General features: G+C 38.6%; 1 protein-coding gene across 1 annotated transcript in view; it reads right to left on the bottom strand.

The window, feature by feature from the left end:
• Positions 1–27,232, bottom strand: part of ARID1B (AT-rich interaction domain 1B) — a 323,963-nt gene that overhangs the window by 16,166 nt on the left and 280,565 nt on the right. Inside the window, 5 exon segments of the mRNA XM_032684303.1 lie at positions 7,159–7,363; positions 10,759–10,968; positions 16,875–17,033; positions 17,777–17,886; positions 25,360–25,505. Of these exon segments, the coding sequence (XP_032540194.1) occupies positions 7,159–7,363; positions 10,759–10,968; positions 16,875–17,033; positions 17,777–17,886; positions 25,360–25,505 (830 nt within the window).

Raw genomic sequence — 27,232 nt, 5'->3', positions numbered from 1 at the left:
ATGTCAGCTTTGAGATAGCACAAGAAAAGCTTGTATTTCAGAAATGCAAAAGGCAATCTGAGATCACAAGAAAATGCTCACTGAAAGTACAATTTGAACAGGAGGCTATAGCTAACACTCCCAAGAGAATTACAAAAATAGCAATGGACACTTTAACAAAATGCAGTTAGGGTCAGTCATTGTAAAGCATATGTAACAAGATCAAGTCAATTCTGCAAAGCATTCTACTTAATCTGCAAAAACATATACGTTGAGATCTCGGACAGCAGTGAAGTATCTGCACTAGTGCCCCCTTTAACCACTGTAAATAGCCTGATATTCTCAATATGACAAGTGTAGAAAAGCATTTACTTTTGTATTCTGATGAGACTGAGCAGCAATAAGGGCATTAAATGTACACACCATATAAGCTACTGATAAAATACATCCAGACCAGTCTTTTACAGTAGATACTGAAGTTACTATTTTCATATGACTATTGAGGAGAAACAGCCCTCAACTTCAAAGACCTGATGTAGTAGTTTTATGATTTAGAAGGTAGTAAGTGGGGATTAGAAGTGCCATCTAAGCTTTGGATCTCACTGGCCTTGCAGCAGAAATTCTACACAAGGAGAACTTGTAGGATTCAAGTTTTTAGATGCAATTGGGAAAAAAATTAACAACAGAAAAAATTCACAAATCTAACAGACTCAGAAAGATGTGGATTTGGCTTGAGAGGTCCTTCTTTTTTATGAACTGTCATGTAAACATTTTATAGTGCCTGACTATATACATTCAACAACCAATTAACAAAACTTTATAAATTACTGTTAGAGGGAAAATTGCAACAAGCAGTATGGGCTTTTCTTCTGTATCTGAAAGAGAGAGTAGTTTATAATTGACTCAGAATCCTAGAACACTCATCATCTTGACAGGCAGAGCTTGTTTTTAACTGAAGAACACCTTTTTTATATGTGTTTCATTTATATCCGTAACACATGTTCCCCTATCTGGAAATCAGTCTCAGAAGCAAGTACATATGTAAAATTCACATTGTGTAGACCACATTGTTCTTGTCCTCAGCTTTCTGAGGCATGTTTGGATTATGCTCACATAATAATGAGGTTCTAAAAAAAGTTTAAGAAAAGCTCTCTGATTGCATTAATACAGTAACATTTGCAACAATTAATGCTACAGTTAACTGAAGGCTTTAGTGCTATAATAAAATAAAATCCCTGTGATAATAAAAAACCCTCATCATAGTCACAAAAAATCAGCCCTTTGTATATATGACCCCTGAGCAAGCCAGGATCATTCTCCCACCCTTGAGCTTCAAACACAATTCTAGATTCTTCTAGAAAACTTGAAAGCATTTCTGAGTTAACCCACACGTTGTCACATACCATCTTGCTATATTAGAAACATGTAAGTAAACATCTCAGTGTACCCATAGACTTGCTGTAAATTCTGATAGTGCCTAACCCTGCACATTACTCTTATGGTGGGCTATTAAGCAGCAATTAAGTTCTTCCCTACCCTACCTGAGCAAGAGCTTAATTCATATCCCAAGTAAACCTAAAGAAAACAAGTAAAAGATCTTTTTGGTATTCGTGGGCTGCTGGAATGCAGAATCTTTATTATGAATAACAATGTGTTTTATATAATCTTATATATAAATCTTATAATCTTATATAAAGAAAGGTTTAAAAGCAAAAAGAATATAACCAACCGAAAAGCTACATGTCAAATTTCTATCTTCTGGGTGGTGATTACGGGGTTGGTTATTTTTCCTCAGACTCTTTCTAAATGACTGGTTATAAAGAACTGAAAAAATGGAAGGCAAATGGTATCACAAGAAGTGCAAAGTCGCTGGTACTGCTTTGTTAATACATTTTGCCCTTGATCTCCACTGGGTCACGTACACTTCTACAGAATTGGGACTGCAAGTGTTTCAATCTCTGGCTTAGGAAACCATCTTCCAAGAAAAGCCTGTATTTCATATTTCACCGTAAATTTTACATTTGCTAAGCTGCACTCTGAAATTTTTACATCTATATTCACACAGTTTTTATCATGTTAGAGGTTTAATTTTGATTGTGGACATCCTGAAATAGAAAATGTACTTTTTAAAGTGCTTCATAAGCTTCAGTATTAAACAAAGAACTAAGAAGGAAGACAAACAACAATGTTCTTTTAGGAAAGGTAATCTCTGCTTACATGATTCTGTAGCTATCTTGGGGTTGGTCCAGGAAAACCCCTGTATGTACACAGCTATTGAATTCCTCATGTCACATCCACATCTAAACAACACTTGTCTTTCAAGTATCATAACAGATTCCTGAGACTATATTTTTAACAATAGAAAATGCATAAAAAATTAAATATAATTGACATCTCGGTCAGTGAGAAGGTGAGGTCCTACAAACCCTTCCACAGTTCACTCAACAGCATGTATTATTCTGTGCAGCACGGAATTATAGTAGTGGCATGGCTTTTTCCTTGCAAAGCCTGCATGGCAGCTAATACTGCTTTCAGGAAAGACCCTGATTTACCAGAAAAGAAATATGCAGCTGAAAAAAAATATAAATCTTTCTCTTGCCAGCAACTTTTTTCCATTCAGGAAAAAAAAAAAAAAAAAGAAGAATGCAGCCTCTTGAAGCTCCATTAATATGAAGCCTGACATGCTCTCTAGGATATCCCTACCTTTTGCCAGAAGCTACAAATGTACACTCTAAAGTAAACAATGGAAAGGTTACTGAAGGTTAAGTACATTCACATACTTCAGAGTGAACAGCCAGACACCACGCTGGGTAGATAATTTACACAGCATGAACCCAGTGCCCCAGTTAGGCTAGGCTGGTGGCCGGTGGCTACTGCAGGGCTCCCCTGGGCAGGCATGGATGCAGGCACAGGGGCACCTCTGCCTGTGTCCTCATCCACCCCTCCCAAGCCCTGGCCCATCATCAGTGGGGATTCCCTGGCTGGCCTCATGACACGCTCCATGACATCACCTGCCTGCTAATAACAGCACTTCAGTCAGCCACCCGCCAGCAGAGACGGATGGGTTTGGTTACAGATGCACTCACTGAATGGCTGTGTGGTGCTGTGTCGTGTCCACCCCACCATCCCCCTCCCCAAGTCTTGTTTCTCTGCTGCCAAGGAAACGCAGGGAACACACTCTTAGCGCATTGTTGCTCCCTTTTCCAGCACAAGCGCACGATTTTTCCAGGTTTGCTGTAATGAAATCTCTATTGACATCAGGGCCAGCTGCTGAGTGTTACTTACAAGCATCCTCAGCTGTACCACTCTGGCTATCCTGTTCATTCAGTATAGGATAAACTCTCAGATGGTAATTTTGAGAGTCTTGCATATACAACCTCACACTGCAGCTAAGAATTGAGAGTGTCAGAGTACAGTAATGGAAAAGAACTCCTTCATGCTGATGCTCTTCTGGAACTTATTCTCCAGTTTCCTTTAGTGCTTAGTGTAATGGCCCCAGAGTTCTTCTCAGTTTAGAACTTGCCACATAATTTGTGCATAGTTTGGTCAAAACTATCAAACACATATGACAGAAAGAGCATTCTGTCTTTGCACCCACTTTTGAAAAGCACTGGAACAATAGAAGGATGCTTATGAAGACCTATAATGCCTCTCTCTCTATAAGGGATTTTCTACACAGCAGAAAAGTCACCAATGGTTGACATGGACTTTGGCACAGACCCAACAACCAGGACTTAAGGCCAGCAGGGGTCCTCTAATAGTTAGCCTGTCATTAGGCATCTGCTGCTGGTCTTCACTGCTGATGGCATTACTGACCCAGACAGGCACTAAGGCCTCAGCCTATCACAAGCATGTTGCCAACTTGCACAACCTCAGAGCAATGCAAGGCACACCAAAACACATTCAGGCCCCCAGTTCTCCCCAGGAGCTTTATTAAAGAACAGAAGAGGCTCTGACAGTGATATGAAGCTGAACATTTATTAAAATGGGCACCTAGTCCTAACCCCAACACCCTGGTTACTGTGCAAATCTCTGCTGATTAAGGCCAACCAGCCTGTCACTTTGCTGTTCTACTCTCACTCCTTTTTTCAACTTCTTGTAAGTTCTGACACTATCATGAATTGCACTAGCACTAAATTATGCACTCTTTTACGTACTTTTTACCTTATTAATTAAGTTGTAAAAAACAGAAGTGATGGGACAATTCCAAATGTGCTACAAGCAAATGGACTAACACATGGACTTAGACCGCTGTCTCGCAGACCCATAAATTTGATGTACACATCGCATCCTTTTCTTGATTGTGTTCTTCTCTATCAATCTCCTCACCATGGTTTGTTGCAGTGTTTCCTAGCATTCCCTCTACGACTGCATTATAAAGACAATCTGTGAGGCAGCCACATAACCACTCCTTGGATGTGAGACACCTGCAAGAACAGATTTGTTCTAAGCTGCACTTCAGCCTGCTCCCATCTCAAGTGACATCTACCTGGGAACTACAACGACATTGGAACTAAATTCTTCTCTGTACCAGAAAGGCTGCCAGTCCTGACGTATTCTTATGAGCAACTGAAATACTTAATTTTAAAAGTTTTATGAAGATGAGTTGATTTTCAAGTTTGCAAGACTTGTTTCATAGCATCAGCTGGTTGGTATCGGACAAAATACAACACCCTCCACTCTGAGACGAGTACGTCTGCTTTTCTATCAGAATTAACTTCAGCCATAATACTGTAACTAGTTCTCTGTGAATAGATTTGTCTTCAAAGTGGCTTTGCCTACATTGAGCTAACTGCACAAGAGAGGCTAATGGTTAAAGTAAGGACTTTTAGAAGCTACTGCTTCTTGTTGTATTGGGCTCCTGTTCCCTCTGAATGTCAAAGAGTAACAGATTATCTAAAGTACGTCTATAACTCTGCTTCTTTTGTGAAGTTAAAATGTTAATGTTGGTATATACTACAGGAAAAGGAACAAGAAAAAAACCTGACTGTTAAAAAGAACAGGCTTGTACTCTCTGAGGCATCTATACCTCAGCAGGATTTCATGTACTAAAGCTGGTACACACTGGGAAAGCCTTTCTCTGTATAGAAGTGCAGTCCCATTCAGTGACACAAGCTCTTTTCTCTACAACAAAACAAACCTTGAGATCCTTGCTTGCTTCCCCCTCTTCTAGTCTCTATGTCCTGCTGTGTTTTTATTTTAGAAAAATAGTTTCAGTTCTCCTCATAGACAGCTTGCTTGGAAGTTATGATAAATTTAAATTTGGACTTTGCCATTTTCATCTGTAGCGTCAAAATGCAAAAGGACCCTGTAAAAGTGGTACATCTGACATTTCTATTCCTTTGTTTCATGTTTACATATTTAAATAAAGATTCTTCATCTCAAAATTCAGCCAATTTACAGTGATCATCCCCAAATCAACTACTGAGACCAGTGTTAGAGGGAGTGTAAGGGAGGAGAAAGCAAAGTAAAATACTCTTTCATTTTTAGAAACAGATTAATTTTCACCTCAGTGTCCTTAACAAGTCTAACAGTTTCAGCTTCCCTTACCAGTCTTCTCAGAAGGTGATGGGTACCTCCAATATATTTTATTTTTTCAGCCGTGCACATTCAGGACACTCTGCTCATTTCAGAGAGACAAACATTTGAACTATGGGCTTCACTTGCAGTACCACATGTTTTTCTCCATCTTCTAAGCTGGCACTGCAAAGTAACCTAGTCGTCCTCTCTATTAAACAATCACCCCTGGTGTACCTAATAACCCTAGATTTTAATAAGGTGAAGGAAATGTTTAAGTCATTACACAGAGATGTACTTAGGAAGATTTTAACTAAATACTCCCCCAAATCCTTACACTGAATAAATCAGTCTGAGAAAGATTTAAGCCTTATCACTGTTAGCTTTTCTGTACTGACAAAGCTCTATCGTAAGAAATGCTCTTGGAAAGGCCAGACCTTTATTATATGATTACAAAAGTCTTTGCAATTTTCTAGTATCTACAATAGGGTACTGGACTCATGCAGTTGCACACTGTCTGCAGAGGTTGCTGGGTCTCCGACTCTCCACTTCCCATTTTCAGCCAGTGAACTGCACTAACAGAAATTGAGTGAATACTTTTCTAAAACTGCCTTCTAATGCAGGAAACTGCTGTAAACACTCCAGGAATTATATTCTCTTGGCAATAACAGATGCTGGTCTGCCTAGTAGTAATTGTGACAGTAGTTCACAGATTTTGTCGAATTATTTTGTTGGTCAGAAAAGCTAATAAGCAAAGGAATAACCCAAAATAATCAAACAAAACTTTTCCTCTTCCATGGGTAGTCCAGAAGTCAACATCACAGACGAATACTATGACTCTTCCTATGTATTTAAACTGTTTCTACTCAAGGACTGTCCTGCCTTGAATATCAACCATCATTATCTAATCCTGAGAATCTTAAATGAATTTAGAAAGAAAACAGTGGTTTCAAATATCACACCATACATGAAAAAAAGAACAGCTAAAGTAAAGTAATTCCGGTTCCAATTTTTCAGACGAGAAGATAAAGACAGTGATGCTAACGACTTATCTGACACACAGGATTAACAACAAAAGAACAGAGAGCGTGCCTCCAAACTATGATGTCTGGCAGTGGGGATGCACCATACTCTCAGCTCTCCATCTGCCACACATTCGACATGAGCTGTATCAGAGCAACCATCTGAGACCCACTGTTCAGTCCAGCATCTGCCATCCTGACTCCAACTGAAGCCTTACTGACCAACAGTTGTGTTGAAAATGCAGCTTCAGATTCACAGCAAGGAAAGTGTAAGCACCAGAGTCTTATCTTTAGACAAATGGATGCTCCTTTCAGGCTGCTTCCTGTCCTACAGTGCAAGCACATCCATGCAGAACACTGTTCTTTTTATTATGCCAACATAACTCTGAACATTATGGGTACAATGTCTTTGTATGTTGGACTGAGCAAGGACAAACCAGACGCATGACTGCAGATGGCCCTTCAGAGTTAAATCTGACTTGACTCAGCTCCAAGTTTGAGAACAAGATGCTAGCAAGAGATTTATCTTTGTCGTTTGTCCAGCATTAGCAAGACATGCTTCTAAATATATAAAGTGTAACCTAGTATCTTTTGCATGCAAAAAATGGTTGTGTAAGAGGCTGCAGTTCATTTGACTTACCAGGAGATGGCGGCTGAATCTTAGGTTGTTTCTTGGTATCTCCAGTGCTGAAGACTTCTGGAGGGGGCTCCTCCCCTCGCTCAATCTTGCACTCGAAGGCAAACAGGTACTGAATGTATTGTTTTTTCAGGGAGCTGGCTGCGCTGCTCGAAGTGCCAACGTTCAAGGTGGTTGCCAGCTCACGCCACTTCTTGTTTTTATTAACCTAGCAAAGTAAACAGCAGAATCATTGGTTTGCAGCAAAGTGTTTTGCTTAAGTCGGGAAACTAAAAAGGAAAAAAAAAAAGCACTTAATGTCCTGGTTTACTTTTTTTTATTTTCCTCTTTTAACTAATGCTCATTACTCCCACACGCAGTAATGCACAGACAGCATTTACAGTTATAAAACCATTAAGGAACCTGCTGATAGCTACATAAAAAGCTTTGCTTGTGGAGTCTTCTGCATGGTGCATCCTTTAAATGTCTAACACTCTTCCAGGGTCTATGCTCTTCAGTTTAGCAATCCATTTCCAAGCAAGTTCCTGCTCATTCTCTCCCTCTCTGACGCCCACCCACACCCACCCCATTCTAATTAAAAAGCAGCTTCTAAAAACTAATTTAGAAAGCAGTAACAGCGTTACTCTGCAATTTAAGTGTTTGAGCATTAATATGAAAAATAAATTTTTCTCCCAAATAGCCACCAACTGTCAAACAGTTCAGCTTGTAATTCCTGGTTCAAGTCCTTTCACTTTAGTCCGTCTTGCAGGGACAGATCGATGATCCTCTGGCTACATGAGAAGCATAGTGAAGCCAGGCCCCTAATTAATTAAGGCAGACTTCAAACACACATGGCTAGTCCAGCAATACTCCGTATTACAATGCTGCCTACACAACTCCACTGTGAGTCTTGTTTGCAGTGTAAGGCTGAGAATATTGAAAGACTCCGCTCATGAGTTCCTCAAACACAGCTGATCTGTAATAACAGCAAAGTTCATTTGTCATCCTGGATGATGCCGCTGGCTCACTCAGCTGTACCACTCATAGCAGTGTTTTTTCTGTAATACCTGGTGCCCCCAAGTTCATTCAACCAGTTATGCAATTCCTAGGTATGATCCAAGAAGAGGGAGCAGCACCAAAATAAATAGGCTTTAAACATCCCAGATTTTGTTGAGGAACAATCCTGATTCCATGATGTATGCTACTTGCCCTGAGGCCTGAGATTTTAATGACTCTAATTTAACTTGTATAGCTAGAAAGGTTATCATTAGCCATACTGTTCCTTAGTCTATGTGACAGCAAAGGAAACATTTTTTATGTTTCTCTGTAACACCGTAACTGCTGCCAGTCAGCAAAGATTTTTCGAGGATGGCATTAATAGCAAACAGTTTGGGATGGTACGTGTTTTTATTTCTCTGGTACACCCTGAAAGAACCCAAGAGTTAAAGAAGACCAGATTTTCATAAACTGCCCCTGTTGAGGCTTGAAATTCAGTTACACAGCTCTTTGTTCCTACTGGCTTACAGCTAAGTGGTGCATAATGAACACACTGCATAATGCAAACAGAAACGTTCATGTCTAAATGCCCAGTATACTGGCATTTAAAAGAAGGCTGCCAACAGCTGGTCTGTTCACTTTTGGACCCCATCAACTGCAACCATTCAGACAGAGAATATGCACCACTGCTGCACAGCTTAACACTCTGTCACTCTCCAGGCAGAATCATGAGATGTGGAGTGCAGCAGTTGGAGCAACAGCTTTTTAGGAGGGCATCACACAGATGTATTTAAATAAAACTCGGCAAGCAAAGCTCTGCACCTCTCAGTAACTCTAAACAGATAAACATAGCGAACATTCATGTGGGCACACCAGCAAAACCAGGAACCTTTATTCTAAGTGTAAATTTTTAGCAGTACTGAAGCACATGCATTTGTAACTCAAGCTCTTTAAAAAATCAGTCTAAGTGAACAGTATCTATTCTTTGGCAAAGTATAATGTCTGTCGCTGAAAATCAACACTGAATGTCCCAAAATAAAGTAAACTTCCATAATAAGAAAACATGAATGACTATCTAGAATATCTCATCTGCCCCTCATCTTGCTCAATTTTTGATGCTAAGAATCATACTATGGGCATAATCATGCTGTATGATGCAGAGCAGCTGCATGACATGATTTACCTGTAATAAAGTTTCTGAACAAAAACTAATCAAACCTGTATGATGCTGGGGGGCATGAGCGGATCACTAAAGATGTCAGGATAGTATCTCTTACCCATATACAGCATTTAAGAACTGGCAAGGTGAATTATATTAGGTTTCTCTGCCTTTCTTTAATAACAGGAATAGCTAAAATCCCTAGATTTGAAGGGCCAAGGGTCTAATTCAGTAGTCAAATCCTATGTTGTGAGGTGCACTTTTAAAAATAGCTTTGAAAATGGTACTAATTGATGTTGGACATTCCTTTCTTGAGCTAACCACACAGATTATTAAAATGTGTTCTTTCTGAGGATCTAATTTGCTTGCCATGTTTTTGAGTTAATAGTTTGTAATTAGTGTAAAATTGTATCTGTTTTAATATTACATGTTTTATATTAAATATTGCACAGACATATTTATCTACACAGCCATATGTAAGACCTCATTTTGTAAGGCATTAAACATCCACTAATGTCCCTAAATCCACAGAAATTATGGATCTCTGCACTTCACAGTAGTTTCTAGCACCTAGCCAGAATGATCCCCCAGATGCAAGGGATACTTTGTAAAAGCATCAGGCAAGGACAGGAGACTTTGATTGTTGAATCTAAGACTTCAAATACTGACCGTTTTCTCCTGCTTTCCCTTTTGATGGTGCTAGACAATTAAACATTTCATTTTGCTCTGTGGTGGTCAGTCTTACTGAACTCATGAGTAATTTCCAAACATCCCTCTGCAAAACTTCTAGTTAACTGGTGAGAACACAAACCAAAGCTTCTCCCTCCCATCTGTGACAATTTTTATTCTCAGCTTTTCCCGCTTTCATTTTCCTTCTACTCATTTAAGTAATTTACCTTTTCCTTGTAATCATTATGTTTGCAAGGCAACCCAAAATATCCTGTAAGCATTTTCCCAACACAGGCAAAGCACAGTCTGTGTCTAAGAAACAAATGTACTACATACAGACACTCAGAGATGAAAGGTTTAGGATGAAGGACTGTAGTTTAGGAATATATCTGCAGCTTCTCTGAAGAGATGAACTGATTTGTCCTAGAGGCTGTATCACTATCTGAGAAAGATGGATTTAAAAATCTCCTTTCCTTTCAGCTCTATCATCTGCTTCTTACTCATAACTTTGATTCAGTGGCCTTTTCTTTTTTCTTCTCTTAGTAGCATTACTAGATTCCCCTGAACAGGCAACAATTTCATCTCTCTATATCAATGGTCAATCTTGATTCAAACTCTGAAATTTTAGGGCCATTATACAGCCCAAAATGAACTCCAGACAGATATTAAAGCATGAAACTATTTTCTTCAACAACACTGTCAAGGCTGAAAACATAATGGTGTAACCAGCAGGAAATACTCTAGAAAAAAAAAAAAAAATTGCCTTTTCAAAAGGTTCATTTTCAAACACTACTTCTTACCTGTGCTAAACCTCCAATCTCTTTGACGCAGACATAGAGCCTGAACAAGTCCAAGGGCTTCTTTCCCACAGCTGGCAGACTGGCCACAGGTGTGCCCCTCTCCTCCATGAATGTCAGGTACCGATCCACCCACATCTTTCGCTCCGGCTCATTTCCTAGCTCATAGACTTTAGTGATCTTCTCACCAGTTGTGGTAGAGGAACTCGATTTCTAAATCACAAGAAGAAAAGAAAGAGTTGGGGGAAGGGTGGGAGGGGAAGGGAAAAGAAAGTAAGAAACTCACAACATTGAAAAAGAGAAGATGTCAAACAAACTAAAGCTATCACACAACAGTCAGGAATGAAGGCTACTAGTTCAGGCACAAACAGTACATTCTGTCCATATATGGAAAAGTACCTTTCTAAATAAAGGGCCCAAACTCCCCATTTTCATATTTCTTTCACTGATCTGAACTTTGGATCCCAGAAGGCAAGTTTCTGATGTTGCCTCATGTCATTTTAAGAAGAGGTAGCTCTCACACAGTGCTTCTCATGCACTTATCTCAAAGTGCTTTGCAAGCAACCATTTTGGTAAAATTAAAAACAAGTTTGTCCTATACAAGTTTAGAAAATCCTAAAAATTAATAAAACCAATCCTCTCTTCTTTGCCCTCAAAGGGGGCTTGAAAACTTGAAAGTGATTCTCCAGAACAGGAATTACACAAAAATAGTCTAAAGTGTGAATCATGGCAAAGCAGTACAGAGAGGACTGGTACTCTCTTCAGAGTCACAAATGGTTACAAATGGTTACTTTATTACTTCTTCACATCTGCTGGCCAATAAGCAAGATGAGCAAGGGTGCCTATGGGAGCCTACAAGGAGATTGGTGGCAATACTCTTTGTGAACTGTCAATTACCTGCCTGATCCAATTAGGCTTATGAGTAGCTACTACTCTCCTCCCCTGACAGAGGACAGAAGATATCGCATCTGTCCTACCTTGCAAAGAGAATGTGTGCAGAAAAACAAGGATGGGCAGCAACTAGAGCTGAACCACCACCAGGAAAAGCAAAAGGGCTGGCAAGAGCAGAATTCTGTCTCCATGGCAGAAAGGCAGCAGTGAACCTGTTTTCCCGCTGCTCTTTGGGCTTTACAGCTAATGAAAGCTCATATTATGTTTGATCCCCCCCACCTTTTTTTTTTTTTTAAACTGTGGAGACAGGAGAAAGCACAGAGGCTGCTACAGAAGCTATAAATTCTCACCCTTTTTTTCTGTGCAATATAACCCTGTGAGCTAGGCTCTATGCCATGTGTGGACAGGCCTTGTTACACTCTCTACCCAAGCTGCTTCTGACCTGACAGCAGAGAGGGGCTGCTGCTGCAGGAAGACCCTCCCACTTGGAAAAGCTGAAGTGATTTGCTCAGCTGTGGAAGATGGGAATGGTTCAGAATCAAACACAAGGGAAAAAGACTGACATACAGCCTTGGGAAAGGATCCAAATATGTGAAGGGAAACATATCCTTTATGTCTGTATAGTAAAATCCTAAACTTTGTTGTTGATTGCAGTAGACACTTCTTTAAACTCATCTAGTCAATCACTCTTTCCCTCCTTTGCCTTTTCCTTACTTTGAACAGAAGACAGCACAATTTTCAAGTAAACAGAAACTCATTCCTAGTTGAACAACTCTAAAGAAGACCCTAGCCATACCTCACAGATGCTACAGAAGCACCCACTTCCCATGCCCCCACCCTGCAGTGGTGAGGCCTGGCACTAAATGCCATGAAGGAAGGATTCGGTGGGGTAGAACCCCACTGCCAGTGATTTTAAAAGCATTCCCACCATTCATCGTGCATGTTAGCCTGGAAAATATAACGGTCTCTGTATCTCCTTCCAGCCGTCAGCTGAAACTTGGCAACGTTGGAAGAGAGTCAGGAGAAAAGAAACATGAAGCCAAGGGGGGTGACCTAGTAGTTCCATGAGCCATTGCTGTTCTTTCCAGTGAATGGATATTCATTTTAATTAAATAAATAGCCTCCTGTAAAGTTTTCTGCCTTGCTGACACTGAAACTTCTTCCCAGCAGTCCTTCCTACAGAGAGATATGATTACCTTTCTTACTTAGAAATGAGGTGCTCTCCTGAATTTACTTGAGCCAGACTCAGCTGCATTACAACTCCTACTGAAGTCAGAGTCAAGGCTGAATTTGTTTTAATAATACTAAGTGGCTGGCAGGAAAGTAATTTGACATGAATCCTGCAGATTATGCAAAGAAAGCACAAACTGATTCTGTAATGGTAACCAGTTTACTCAAGAGCATCACTTGCTAGGTGTTTAAGAAAATCAGTTTAACTCTTTGCAACAAATATACTTTGTCAAAGTTTGGGTTGTTGTTTGGGTTTTTTTGGGGGGGGTGGAAAGAGGGAAGTAGGCAAGTCATGTTGCTACTAATTTGTTTTTGCAGTGAGAACAGATATGGGATCACACAGGCTTGAATAGCTGAATGAATTGGAGCTACCCCACTACCAACTGCAGTAAGTACGAAGTTACTCTACTACTCATCGGCATTAATTTTAATCTAACACTTAAGATGTCCCAGAACTGTAGCAAAAATGAAGGTGAGAAATTTCAACTTTCACCCAGAAAATTTTCTATGTGCTTATATTCTAACATATGAAGCAACAGAATAGTTTCTATTTCTCTTTTATTGTAATTCATGATTAAGAAACCTCAGATTTACCGATTTTGGGATTTCATTTTTGTATGTTAAGATTCATTTTTCAAATCCAATTCAGAGCAGAAGGGAAAGAGTTAAGAATTTTTCATTCTGCGTTTTTCTACTATACATCTCAAACGATGCTGCTTTTCAGCAGTGTGGCAGCAGGCTCTAAAATGACAGTATAATCTGAAAACTTTTCACAGCTTACAGAAGGTAAGAAGTGTTTCTTACTGTGTGAGCTTTCAGGTTGTCATGCTTTGTAAAATGGGTGCAATTTTCTTCTAAAATGAAATGTTAACTGTAGAAGAATGCACTGGAAGGAAGAATGCTATTCCTCAAGAGTAAAGATCTTTTTCTCTTCTCTATTTTTATAAATGTAAATGTATAAAAATGACAGGTGTGTGCAAGCTAGTCTACACACAAACAAACTTCAGTTTCATACGGGCAGGTTCATCTGGAAGCCCGAATTTGTCTATAGGTAAATATTAACCATCTGAAAACAAGGGTTTATAAGAGGATGATCCCATTGTTAACCAAAATGAGCACATGTCAGGCAATGCTGGAAGAATACAGATCATGAGCCTTTCTTCTGTTAAGTTTGTTTATCATTTTGGTGATAAAAGAATGTTATTCCAAGCCTGTGGCACATACCTTTATTGATTTAGCTGTATCCTACTCTGCCCTCAGTCCTCAGCACTCTTCCACACAGTATGTCTGGCCATGTTTAAATGGGTGATTAAAATCACTCCACCAAAGTATGTGGATACCAAAGCCAATTCCCATACTAAGTCTGCTGAACCCTATATTAAAACCTCCTATTAAAACTGTATTATATACAGACCCTTGTATGGTGAGTCTGCAGAATCCTTCAGAGCAACACAAATTTCTGTAGGAGTTCTTTTCACATGAAAGGCAGTGGATAGTTGTTTCTGTACATATCTTTAAGCATCTATATTTATAGAACTATCTACCATTCACTTCCCCCACTTCAATGAAGAATTTGCCAATTTACTATTCTTTTACTACAGAAGAGAGTGTGCATACACAGGCAGCAAAAACTGCCAAAGTCCAATCTCTGGCAGAGGCTTTTGCAGGACAAAATCCTCTACCAAGATTTTCTCCTGAAGGACTCAGCAGACCCCTCACAGATAGCACCATGGAGATGTAGTGCTGTTCAAGTGTACTCACTGTCATGTTCATGAGTACTTATGGACACTGAACAGCATTTTACGGGGTTTTCATAACCTACTGTTTTATTCATGTTGCAGTGACCCTGCACAGTTCACACCCATGCTTGAAATGGGTCTCTTTTAAAAAATTTTAAAACTACCTCACTGCTGTCAGAGATGCACATTACATGCAAAATTTGCATGGCAGAAGTGTTCTTTTACTGATGTACCCTAAGAGGCCTCAAAACATAATGTTTAACAATTCCTTCTTCCCATTTTCATATGCCCCTCTTCCACACAAAACAGCTGAAAGAGAGGATTCACTTAGTAGGATCACAGGGATATCCTGAAGTGAATCAGACTATTCACCCTTGCTTTTATCCTTTGCTGGAATGGGGAAGTTGTAGCACATGAAGCAGCTTTGGGATTTAATAAACCAATTCAGGCTGTTTTCAAGTGTAACGAAACGCCTGCAATCAATCATTCCACTCTATGTCAGGCTGCTGTTGATGTCGATGAAGTTATCCAATCCACTGGCCTTCACAGGTAAAAAGGGACCAGCTCATTTACACCACTTATTTTTCTATCCTTCCAAAGCACCGTATGTATCCACATCTGTGTACTAAGAAGCTAACTGAAGCTTTTGGACAGAAGGACAGTCAGAAGAAATTGAAAGCAGAAACTTTCCTCACTTATTTTTTCCAATGCTATACTTTGGCATATTTACATGGAAAAATCTTCACATATGTTCATGATGGCTGTAGGATCTGCTACACAGTTTATGCAATGAGCTCAGGAATGCATTGTTGTTTGGTACCCTTGTAGAGGAAGCACTCGATGTGTTAGACAGCCTGTGCAGTAACTCTCGTTTTCCTCCAGAAAACTGCCCAAACAAGCAATACCCAAAGTATTCTTTGCTAAAAAGAAAGCTAACAGAATTTTTGGTATCATGCTTTTAGAAATGCCGTGAAGAAAAAGATGAGACTTTGTGGGAATAAGTAACATCAGCTGCCTTCTGAGACTCAAAGTTGCTGTCAAATAAATATCCAAAGATTGAAGTGGTGCATTTCATGCCACGCTGCCCCTTTGTTCAGGGGATTCACTAGATGCCTGATTTTTGGATGGGTAGATCTTTCCCCTCCGACTGGCCTTCCTCTGTTTGCCCTGAGACATACACTTCAACGTATCACTTTGTAAAAATTTAGTTGTTTATCACTAACATTGGGGAAAACACCCTTTATACAAGAATACGTTTCAGTATTTTACTATGATTGTTCCTACTTTTGATAAAAAGAAATAAGAGAGGAACAACATATATATTTCTAATTAAAAACAAAACAAAACAAAACAAAACTGATCAAGTGGACATTTGCTCCCCATAGGCCGTATCAGCTTATGTCTTCATTATCTTTTCTATATAAGTATATAGATAGATAGATGATGAAATTCAGTTTTAGCTCCACACATCTCTCTCAGGTTTTTCTTTGCAACCTGTATGAGAATGATTAATCATTATTCACCTAAAAAATAGTTTTCTAAAAATGTACATGCATCAGGGGCTTTTTTCTACTCACAATCTGGGTTATTTCAAAATAACCCAATGAAACAAATTGGAAACAGTTTTGGTTTAGATTGTGCCCTGATAGCCTAATGGCTGTATTTCCAGATACACAATTCAAAAATAAAAATGTTTCAAAAACATAAATGGCAGCTTTTTCGTGGTGCTGAGTCTATAATTTGACTTAGTTTCAATAGGGGAGAAGATTTCTCATTTTGTTTTGTTTGGTTTGGTTTTCTTTCCCTAAATAATCATAATAAAGACAAGTGCAGCAACCAGAGTGAAGTCAGTTGTGTGAAGGAGTTTGGGCCCAGGAACAGAAATGGAATTGTCCTTAACAACACAGTTGGCATGCTTGGAAGCTGATGCATTATAGGAAGGACGTTTTCTTCACAACAACTGCTGTTTTACCAGACAGCACACTTGCATGATGCACGCAATTTTATTCTTTCTTATTTCAAAGTACTGTTGGGACAAATTTTGCCCTTGGATAAGCATGCTCAGGCCCCACTGAAGCCAGGCAGTGGAACTTACAGTCATGTGTCCGAGAGCAGAATTTGTACCCAGTCTTACAGAGAAAGAAAACTGTTTAGTGGATAAATAATGAAGAAAAGGAATTTACAAAACAAACAAGCAAGCATTAAAATATAATTAATTACAAAAAATAAACAAAAACCAAAAAAACCAGAGCCACTTACAGGGCTTGATGGAGTCTTTGGCCAGCCTGGGCTGCTAATGCTATCACTTTCATCTCCATGAAATGAGGAGATGCTAGCAGAGCTTGGGGACATTGGGGAAGGGACTGGCAGGTTGCCTGGGGTTGGGGGCTGAGAAATACCCTGAGAGCTGTAGCTATCCTGTGGTAGAGGAATAAAAAAAAATAATATGACAAAGGCAGGGCAAACTTTATTAAAAACAAAAAAAATACATCCATTTTAACAGACTGACCAATTTTTATATATAAAATATATATAAACAGAGAGACACATACAGAAAACACACACATATATAAATATATTTATATATATATAAAAGGTATTAAAACAACATTGTTAATTAGTATAATTTGGAAAGTTTGCTGGATGCTTGGCTAAAGTCACTAAGCCACCATGCTTACTTCAAGCTCACATGAAATGCTAAGCATGGGTTTCCCATTATGAAAGAAAGAAAAAAAACCAAGCTGTTCACCTTATTTTATCAAATAAGGCAGGAAAGCAAAATATTAAAGTATGTTGCTGCTGCTGAGGCGGCCAAAACAGGAAGCTATAACTGAAGGCAGAGAAAAATGGCTGCAAGGATTAAAACCAGGCAAGACCCTTCTTTCCCACCCACCTGGCACAGCTGAATCCCCACGCAACTTTTGGCTTGGGATGCTTTGCCCCCACAAGTTAAAATGCCGTAAGAACTAGTAACTTTCAGATCCACACAATGAAGGAAAAAAGAAAAAAAAATAAATAAAAGAAACAAACAAAGAGATTGCACGTGAATGGAAAGGCATGCAGGAAAGAACAGAAGTGGGTAGGCCAAAACCAGAAGATGAAGGACAACACAGCAGACTTCTGCGGGCAGAACCAACACCACATGCAGAGGTGGTAAATACCTTTGACTTGCTCTCGGGTTGGGGTGGTCCTTCTTCTTTGCCATCTGCTTTGAGAGGAAGGGGTAGTTTGGACTCACCAGGTGTCATCATATCTGCAAGACCCATAGGTGCTAATCGAAAACAGGAGAAACAGTTAAGCATGACTGTGTTTGGCTTTGCAGGAAAAAACACGCTTCCTTGCTGCAAGACTGTGGTGCCATGTGAAGGAGAGGTTTTCCCACCTCTGTCCTGTTATTCTAGCCTCTGGAAACCTGGAAACCTCTTCAGTTGAATTGAGGAAATAAAAGAGAACGAATAGGAGAGAATACAAACACCATGCAACAACAACCACCACCACTTTACAGAGGAAAATTCATTCTTTGTGCTGCTGGTACTCTTCAACTGTCTCTGCATTTGATCACAACATTTTAACAGAAAAACAACGTATTTTAATTACTGCACTCTCCCTTTAGCAACAGACAAACATAAATGAAAACAACACACATTTTGCTTGCCGTGTTGAATCCAAGAAAAAGGCTGAATTTTCCAATTATGTCTGTATTAAGGTTGGTGTCCAGCAGATAATTCCTGCCCCTACTGACTTCGATATGAATGGCTCAGCCTCTGTGACCCTTAGCTACAGAATTACAAGCTGTAAACCGTGCTCTGTTGGAGAACTTAGCACTCAACTTCCTCCCTCCTGCCAAAATGAGGTGGGACTATAATGAATGCACAAATGTCTTTCTCTGATAATGGCATGCAGTTGCTTCCCAGGAGTGCGAGGAGTTTAAGGGTTTTTTATTTGAAGATGCAAGTGCTAAGTATAGTATTATTGCTGCAGAGCTGCTGGGTTCCTGGATTTCTAGAAAGATGCAAGAAAAAACATCCAGATAAAGAGACAGAAAATACAGGGCAGAGGAGATGCTAGGAGGTGCCATAACACTGAATCAATGCAAATAACCAGAGAACAGCAGCAAGACACCAGGTGATTCTTTTCCTGCTGAAAACCATGTGCACAGCATTTGTGAAAGACTGTATTACCTTTCCTTTCTCTCCTTTTTTAATCTCCCTCATGCCCTTCTTTCAAAGAAGGATATGGGATGATAAAAACACAGGACAGAATAACCTACAAGACAATAAAAAGGAAAAAATACATACCCCAAATCTAAACATTATCATCATTGTCATTACCAGACTAGCATGCCTCTCACAAAATGATAGTGCTGGCTTGTACTAGGCAGCAGGCACACTGCATAGCAAGCCAAAGATAGGAGGGGGAAAAGAAGCTTTAAAAATACTTCACAGATTGCCCACTACAAAATGATTATTCCACATATTCATGTATTACTATGTTTTAGAAAATAATTAGTTTTAATTACAGCAGTGAGAGCATGAGCAGGACTCTAGCGAATACTCTGGCAAGCTTTGCAGTGCTAATTTGCTAATATCTTTAGCATCACTGCAGGTTGAAACTCTCGGTCTGCCAAAAAAACCTACCCAGCCATGTGCCATGTGAGTTTACAACTGTATGCTCAATATTCAGCTTTCAACTGCCGGTGTTTTTCATGGGCACATTTTCTTGTTTTTTCAAAGCACATTTGTAGCCCAATCAAGCCCTTAAAGTCATCACAACACACAAATCATAATTGAGATTTAAAAAAAAAATTACTTGCAATACTTCAGACTTCAAGAATTGGAACAAAAAGCCTTTTACAAGTGATGCAGCTGCAGAGAAAAATCTATTGGGATCAGCTAAAAATGCTGTTATTTTTATGTATGTGTGTGAAATCTCAACAAAACATCCAGTCAACATGCTACTGGGAAGTCAGCATCCACTAAGCATTTGATTTGTATGCATTTTGCCCTTATACTCTGTTTGCAGAGTTGGGGCAGCTTGTGACCATTCTCAAGTGAAGAATGGCAGCCTAGCACATTTTAGTTTTCAATTCCACAATTAAAAAAGTTATTTTTCTTTTAGAGATTTTAAAAAAAATATGTATAAAATGGTCAAATATATGCCATGGTCTCATTTCAAACTGGGATGCAGAACTGTTAAAGAAAATCCATTTTATCAGTTAGCATATTTCAAGCTGTGAAAGTGCTATAAAAGAAGTCTTAGTTTTAGTTTCAAAGCAACCAAAGATGGCCCTTCCCCTCTAAAGCCATTTTAGAGAGGTCAAAAAAAGTGACGTTAACAATCACGCTTCTTCACCAGAATTCTGCATGTCTAAATTCTCTGCTGATATCTCACTGTTATCTAGGTTGGCACACTGTATTTCTATTGCAAAAAATTTAAAAACTGTGTCCACTCCTGGTTAGTCTTGTTTCCATCAGAACTCCCTTATGAATCTCTTTTCCAGAGGGGTTTAAGTTAACACTTCATGTAAAAGAGCTGTGGTAATCTCCAGTCTGGAGATTACCACATATATTCTGACTGATTAATCATGTTTAGAAATGCAAAAATATAGGCTCATTTTGGCTTTTGAATATTGCTTGCTGGTATATGCAAAGACAACTACCAGGAATTAGAGACAACTATTAAAAAAAGGAAAGTTTCCCAAATTCTGTTTAATTTTTTGTTCTAAATTATTTACTTCATCTGCATTCTTTCTTTCTACCTCAAAGAGGAGAACTGCAAGCATTTTACTAGCAAATTGCAAGGCTGTCTAGTTTCCCTATAGCTTTTACCTAAGATGTTTCCACAGCTACTTTTCTATCTGCTGTTGAAATGCTGTTTCGTAACTTCTTGCAAACATACTCTCCAGTGATTTGTGAGCAGACATTCTTTCACTTTTTTTAGCTAAGCGGTACAGCGAGAACATTGTTTTGACCCTTTCTGAGCAGTGAAATACTGTTATTGTCACGAAACTGCTAAAATAAGATCCAGTCTCTTTCTACACGGGTACTAATAATTCTTCATGTGAAGTGCAAACCTAAGGATAAAACATTGTAGAGAGGAGGGTAACAGGGAAAACTTGACTCAAATAGTGTTACGGCATACTGTGAACAGGTTTCAAGTACTAGCCTCTGGCTTATTATAAGAATTTAAGAGCTAGAACGATTTCAAAAAGCAAGTACGGGTCAAGGTCCTGAATTAACTATTCCACGCTGAATTTCATGTACTCAAAGGCAGATATTGACATGAGTAAAACTGCAGCAAAGTATTATTTTTTTGCTAAAGGCTGCTCTACTAGCCCCAGAAGATGATGAAATACTGTAGGAGCAGCAATACACAAACATTGTTTTTCTCTTTATTGCTAGTGCAATAACAAATCATGCTCTACAAAACAGAATATTCTTTCCTTTGTAAGACATTCCTTTCTCCCTTCCACCCCTAGCACTATCCCTCTGCAGAAAAGAAAGAGAAGAAAAAGCAAAAGCAAAAGCAGTGAATTTGTGACTGTGGAGTTGCAAAAGGATCCCCATTTCTTTTATGCCCACAGAGAAAGTGGAAGAGGGATAAGAGCATTGCCTGATGTCCTGCCAGGAATAACTGTTGGCCTCTGGGGAAAAGCACACTACCAGGTGTTTGGGGACCTTATCTGAAAGGGATGAGATGGCCACCAGGCATCTCAGTTATACACCTCCTTTCTGCTGACCAAGTCTTGTCCCAGAGATGACAAGTACAAGCAGTTTGGGACACAGGCATCTCTATGCCAGGAGCTGGCTTGACTTACAGTCACACAGTGACCATGGGATCAAGGTCATCACTTGTTTGGCGTACAGGTGGTGGGACACTACAGCTGTTACCAACTACTGACGACCTCCAGAAAGTTTATCTAAATGTGCATTAATAGCGCCTACGAAGATATGAATTAGAGTAAAACAAATAGTGCAATAAATGGAGGTTTCCATTCTTCAGAAAAATGCAACTAAGCTGCAAAATGGAGAAAATAAAGTTTCTAAAAAATACTTCACATGCATAAATATGATTGCTTTTCCTATCAGAGGTTCATCCAAATAAATATGAAGTCAAACGTATATAATAAGCTAAGTATTTTTAATGTTATTTCAAAGAACATCCTTTAAATTCCTTTCATGCAAATAATTTTTCCTAGAACTTCATGTTTTATGTAAAATATTACAATGTTAAAAATTCATTGGTAATAATAATATCCAGAAAAAGGAAGGTTTCAGTAGGACAGAGGTAGTGACATTATGAAAGGATCCTTGTGGCAGTAAGGAGATTAATGCCTTCTTATTGGTTTGTTCATCTCCAGAGGTAGCAGAGATTGTGAATGCCAGTTTCTGTGCAAGAACAATACCAAAATCCGTGAGATCCAAACTCCATATTGCTTTGTTTAAAAAATAATTTTCTCTAGAATTAACAAGGCTCACAGCATGAAATTATTTTACTTCTTTTGGAATTTGTAAGTTTCCTGTTTATTAGATGCATTTTTAAGCTGGAATTTGAAAAATAGGGGGAAAAATCTAAAATATATATGGGAAATGTGAACTCACATAATAAAAGGACAGTGGAGGTTATACAATTTTTCTGAATGGCAGCTTGTTCCATAATTGTGAAGAGATTCTGGCACCATTTTCGTGAAGTTTTTTTATTGCTACGGATGGGATACTCTATCAGAAGAATCTGTCTTTCATCTCATAATTTCTGTGTTCCTAAACTGCTCTACATCAGCAGAAGCTGGTGATCTGCTGTTTGATCCACAGTCACTGTTAAAGTACCAGTATGTGTAACTGCAGCATGATTTTCCTTTCAACTGTGACATTAATTAATAAATAAAGGGGAAAAAAAAGAATCAACTGGTAATAAAGAGTTATAAATCCTACTAAAAATGGGTGGCAAGACCAGTGTTAGACATAGTTGTACCAAAGTTCCAACACCATATGAAAACAATTCCATCAGTATCAGCAATCTTCCTCTGTTTTAGAGTAAGTGCATTTGATTAAACAAATGTATACAGAACCCACCTTCCTCCCTCAGGAGGCAACACAACTTCACTCTCTGAAACCCAGTCAACCAAGAAACTAACTTCTCCCTACTGCTTACCTTAGGTTTTCATTGGCCTCTAACTGAAAGCATAATTGTTCATGCTCAGTGTATATGAGCAAGTTAACTAATGCCCACATTTCACTCCATCAGCAGCCACTCAGTTGTATTTGGTTTAGGCCGTACACATTGACTGAACACTGGTTTATCTGACAGATGTGTGACTTTACGAAGTGCGGTGGGGAGGAAGGGGAAGCTGTAGAGTCAGATAGCTGAAGTGATCTTCACGTCACAGAAAATACTGTTTTCAAGCTCATAAGTAGGTATCACCTATAAGTTTTCCACCTCATCAAATGCAGCACCAGAGCTGACCCTGAAGTGCTCTCTCAGCTCAAGGCATTATCATTTTAAGAACTGTATTTACACTTGCCTTAAGCTCAGACTTTCATTTTTTTGACCCAAGCAGAAGGATGAGTCAGGATAAGGGGAAATTAAGTATTCACACTGCATTTGTCCTCTGCAGTGTATTCACACCTAATTTTCTCTTTTTGGTGTTGTGTGTGTCCGTCTCCTCCCCAACACCGTCTCTCCTGGAGGCTGACTCCATAAAGCATTCTAGATGCGTGTCTGCTCCCAGACTAAAAGGTGCACTGAACTCCTTTACTTCATCTCATTCTTACTTTCCATTGGGTAATCTCTGAATTAATAAAACTGGAACAAAAGAAAACCTCACAAATGCACTGGCAGAAAAAACCTTGATAAATGTTTAAATTATTCAAAATCCAATATTTCAGAATGCATAACACAATAAAAAGAGTATGACTACCCCATACAAAAGACTGCTAGGATAAATGGTCTTGCATTGAACAGATTTCCACTGTATGAAATAACAAATGGCTGAATTATCTGAACAAAAAAACCCTCTGTGAATCTTCCTTTAAACTGGTTATTCCTTAGGAATATATAAATCTTCTTAGGCAGGGCACTCTGCCATCTGTTTGCTGTTGGTTATTTTTGCAGCTCTGGGGGCCAACGGAAAAGGGGAAAAAATTACTTCTGCTAATAGCAAAACAAAATTTATAGCACAGTTTCAATGCTCAGAAGTAATTTTATTTCAGCAAGCCAGACAAAACACATAACTACACAAACAGAACATAATATTACCTGGGACAGCTCTGGTGGGGGAAAAGCAAGCTATTATCTAATGGTCTTTTCAACAGTTTGTCCCTCTTCATCAGATGGTGCAGTGTGCTGTCTGGACTAACCAACAGCTTCCAAAAAAGCCTTTTTTTTTTCTTTTCTCTCTCTCTTTTTTTTTTTTTACTGTTACTGATTAGAAGCTTCCTTTCTGTTTCTTTTGTTCACTAAAACAGTAAGATAATATTTTTAAAATACAAGACACTACTAAGTGTCTCAGGAGTTCCTATGTAGAGGAAAGAAACTCTCTGGACATACTAGACGCTAGCATCTCACAGTGGCCATTTTCTTCTCAAGAAGCAGAAACACATAAAATTGACAGGAAGGAAACAAAGGGGAAGAGGCAAAGGATGATGAAATTAAGCAGGCTAAGAAGAGTAGAGAAAAAGATATCAACAAACAGGCTCTTGGTAAGACACAATTCAGGTAGTAAGGCATTTCTAAAGAAATAGACAAAAGTAAAAACAAAAACAACGAAGAAACAACATCATATTACCTTAGCACAACCTATCCAGCTTTCACAAAAACTTTAAAAACCCCAACATTTCAAAAAAGGATAATGTAATCGGTAAAGCAGGCACAGAAACTCCATGACTGGAATAAGTATTTGGGAGGATCCACTTCAAGGTCATTGAAACTTCATCCAAACACACCCCAATCAAAGAATTGATCTTTACTGAAGTATTATCTTGATGGAGGATAATTGTTAGGAGTTCAAGCTGAATATGGACCATAAAGCACATCTGTGCAGAACTACATTCACTTGCCTTCAAAGTCATACACAAAGCTGCAAGCAATTCTAAACTCATAAGTCATGATATGAAAGATAAATCCAATTACTACATTGAATATGCTTTTTTTTTTTTGCAAAAGGAAGTTATAATTAAATTTTATATAATGATATTTAAAGACGTAAATGAGGAAAACCCTATATGAATTTTGGAAACAGTAAATATGGCCTATGTTTTCCGAACAGAGTAATTATGTTAAGTGCTCAACTTTCAGCATCTTCAAGTCAGAGCAGGTGCACATCTCTTTTTTTTAAATTACTACCACATTAAATATCTGAAATTGCAACCTTAGGAAGTAAGACACTGAAAAGCAATAGCAGCCTCTTAGATGAGGTTATTCTCCTTCCCTCTCTTGCAGTCACATACACAGAAATATACATGTACTTGCTGGTCAACACCTACATCAAACTGAGTCCGAGTGTTGCTGGAACTGTTCAAAACACTCTACTCATCTATGTGCTGTGCAAAAGGACTTAATGAAAAATGTATGAGTTATATTTTTACAAAAAAAAAAGTGAGCACCTTAGCTTAGTTTTGAATCGCTCCAAACCACCCAAGAGGGGTGAATTAAACGAAGAAGGTTGTTCCTCTGCCATCAGTCCAGGGCTGATGCTGCTAAGATGATTTATGGAGGAAGGTCACTGCTGAAAGTTACTCACCATTACCTGTTGAACTGTTCACCATGTTAGGCGCCATGCTGTAAGGAGGAGCCTGCGGGTTCATCAAGCCAGAGCTGTTGTTCATCGGCTGAGTGTAGGGGGAGCTGGATCCCATAATACCACTCTGATTCATGGCAGGAAAATTGCCTTGCCTAAGAGAAGAAAGCACACATACAATGTCTCATTACGTACCTCATTGCTGAAGATGCTGTGGTTTGTCACAGAGTACAGCTCTTATTGTTTGCAAATAGCTATGGAGAAAGGATGCAATTAGTCCACTTTACCAATATAGGGAGCTTTGAATTAGTCTTGAACAAGTTACCATATATCTGAGATAGAACTGGAGTGAAGACTATTCAAGAGAGGTATACAGTGTCTTTATATGCCACTAGCAATCAGCAGAAAAATACAACTCAGATTATTCACCTATAGTAGACAGCAATGTGATTAGGAGTCAAAATTAGAACCTAGCACTGGCATGAAAAAAAAAATCCAGCGAATTGCCATTTGACCATGTAATAGCAATCTTTACCTGCCATAGCTTAACAAACAGTGAAATGACCAGAAGAAAAATGGGTACCACAGACTCAGTTTCTGATTTCTATATCTTTTGTTATTGCACTGAACACAGTGTTCATTTGTACATGCCATCTATGTCCAATCTTTCATACTACACTTTGTTGAAACAATAAACCTCAGCAGAACTATTTTGCTTTTGAATATTTGTATAATGCTTTTATAACTGAGACTTACATTTATCTGAAAAACTGGTGTAAATTAAGCCCTTACATAATTCTCCACATGTTCAGATCTTCAGACTAAATATTTTTAAGGACTAAAAATTATATCCTTTTAAGTTCTTAAAAGTATCTAAGTATGCTTGGTATTTGATTTATCAAATTCTATAGATTAATCAAGACACAAGGAAGAAAACAGTCCAATCCAAGTAAGCTGAATAGCCCACTGTAACGCAGGATTCAACTTAAAAAATAACCTTTTATTCTTTTAACCCATCAAACAATTACCTACCTTTTCTTAGTATAGCTGAAGGCAGCACATATTACAATATTTATAGGGGTAAGGCTCATACATATAAAATCATATATATAAATAAAACCCCATGCAAAAATATACTTACTTGTATATTCATAGACTACATAGGAAATCCAAAACTCAGACCTGTTTCTTCAGTGTACCCCCTGTAAATTTATTCTGTTTTTTAAAATAAAAGAAACAAGAAAGCAACCACCCCTCTACATAGCTTTAGTACCTGTCAGCTTTTATTTCCTTACAAAAACCGAAGCATTTAATGCTATTCTATGGGCAGGGAAAGCTGCATGTCCTGAGAGCAAGATGGAAGTTTTGGTATAAATTCTACTTTTAATTACTATTCAGTATTCAAACAAAAAGGACCACACCTAAACCAAGAACCCTCAGTAACTTCAGTGGCTTTTTGTCTTCTTGAAACTCATGGTAGATTCTTAATGCAATCGGTAGGAATAGATTTCTTTTTTAGGAGGTACAGGAGAAATACCATTAAAGCACTATTTGGCCTAATTTTTCTTGACACATTGTGAATTTCTTCAGAGGAAAAGAGAACGTGTTATCTAAATAAAGCATCTTTTTCCAAGTCAGTTTTGTCCTTTGCTCTCTGAAGACAAACTTTTCTCACTCTTGCAAAGAGGCAAAGGTTTTCTTTTGATATGAAGGAGACAACTGCCATACAATGTCATTCCCCTGATGAAGCTTGCAAGGAGAAGTGGAGGGAAAAAATTTAAAATGCACGGTGATGCAATGCTCCAAGGGAAAATTACAAAAGGAAAGGAGAAGAGCAGAACCATTTGGCAACAGCTTTAAAAGATTTCAGTCATACAATCAA

Source organism: Chiroxiphia lanceolata, chromosome 3 (genome assembly GCF_009829145.1).
Source record: "Chiroxiphia lanceolata isolate bChiLan1 chromosome 3, bChiLan1.pri, whole genome shotgun sequence".
In the NCBI taxonomy this organism is placed as follows: Eukaryota; Metazoa; Chordata; class Aves; order Passeriformes; family Pipridae; genus Chiroxiphia; species Chiroxiphia lanceolata.
This window is presented reverse-complemented; position numbering and strand designations above follow the sequence as displayed.